The sequence below is a fragment of the Parus major genome, chromosome 21 (assembly GCF_001522545.3).
Source record: "Parus major isolate Abel chromosome 21, Parus_major1.1, whole genome shotgun sequence".
NCBI classification, from domain to species: Eukaryota; Metazoa; Chordata; class Aves; order Passeriformes; family Paridae; genus Parus; species Parus major.
Genome location: NC_031789.1, coordinates 1574624 through 1575353, shown reverse-complemented (window position 1 = coordinate 1575353; position 730 = coordinate 1574624). Strand labels below are relative to the sequence as shown.

General features: G+C 55.5%; 1 protein-coding gene across 1 annotated transcript in view; it reads left to right on the top strand.

The window, feature by feature from the left end:
* The first annotated feature begins 235 nt into the window (after window positions 1-235).
* LACTBL1 (lactamase beta like 1) overlaps window positions 236-730 on the top strand; it is a 14412-nt gene continuing 13917 nt past the window's right edge. The window contains exon 1 of the mRNA XM_033519364.1: window positions 236-256. Coding sequence (XP_033375255.1) covers window positions 236-256 — 21 coding nt within the window. The remainder of the gene's footprint in view (window positions 257-730) is intronic.

Here is a 730-nt window from a genome sequence, read left to right as displayed (position 1 = left end):
GAAAGGACCTTAAAGACCACCTCATTCCAGCCCCCATGTCCCTGTCTCATTCTATCCCCATGTCTGTCCCTGCAGCCCTGCTTACCTGAGCTGGGCTTTGTTTCTTGGGCCTTCGTGACCTCTTTGCTCTGCTTGTTTCCTGCACCAACTCTGTTCTCTCCATCACAGGGGTTTACAAACCCTTGATTTGTGGGGAGCAGCAGCACAGGGGATGAGAAGAGCCTCCTGAGCAGCCATGGAGGGGTTACAGCTGCGGGTAAGAATCCCCTCCTGCACCTCCCGCCATCCTCCAGGGTACCTGGCAGATCAGGGGGAAGAAATCCCAGCTCCATCTTCATCCTGGGAGCTGGGAATGACTGCCTTGTCAGTCACTGAGGGGGAACTCCAGGAGGCTTGCAGGATTAAGCCCAGAGAGTGCCTGAGCTCCCAGCTTAGCTCCCCACATCCCCTCCCCTTGAGCAGCTCCCGGGGCTGGCTGGAGGCACTCAGGGACTGTCCCTGTCCTGCTTAATCGCCTCCTGTTCAGATGTCAGGAGGAGATGAAGCTGCTATAAATAGATGGTGAAGCCCTCCTGGTTTCAGCTGTGATTCACACACATGGCACAGAAGCATTAGGAAGAATTAACATCCAATCTCTCGGGCACTTTCCTGTGCAAACGCCATCCTGTCCCTGTCACTTAAGCTCCTTTCCCGGGGGAGATCAGCAGCACTCTCTGGATGGGCCAAATGG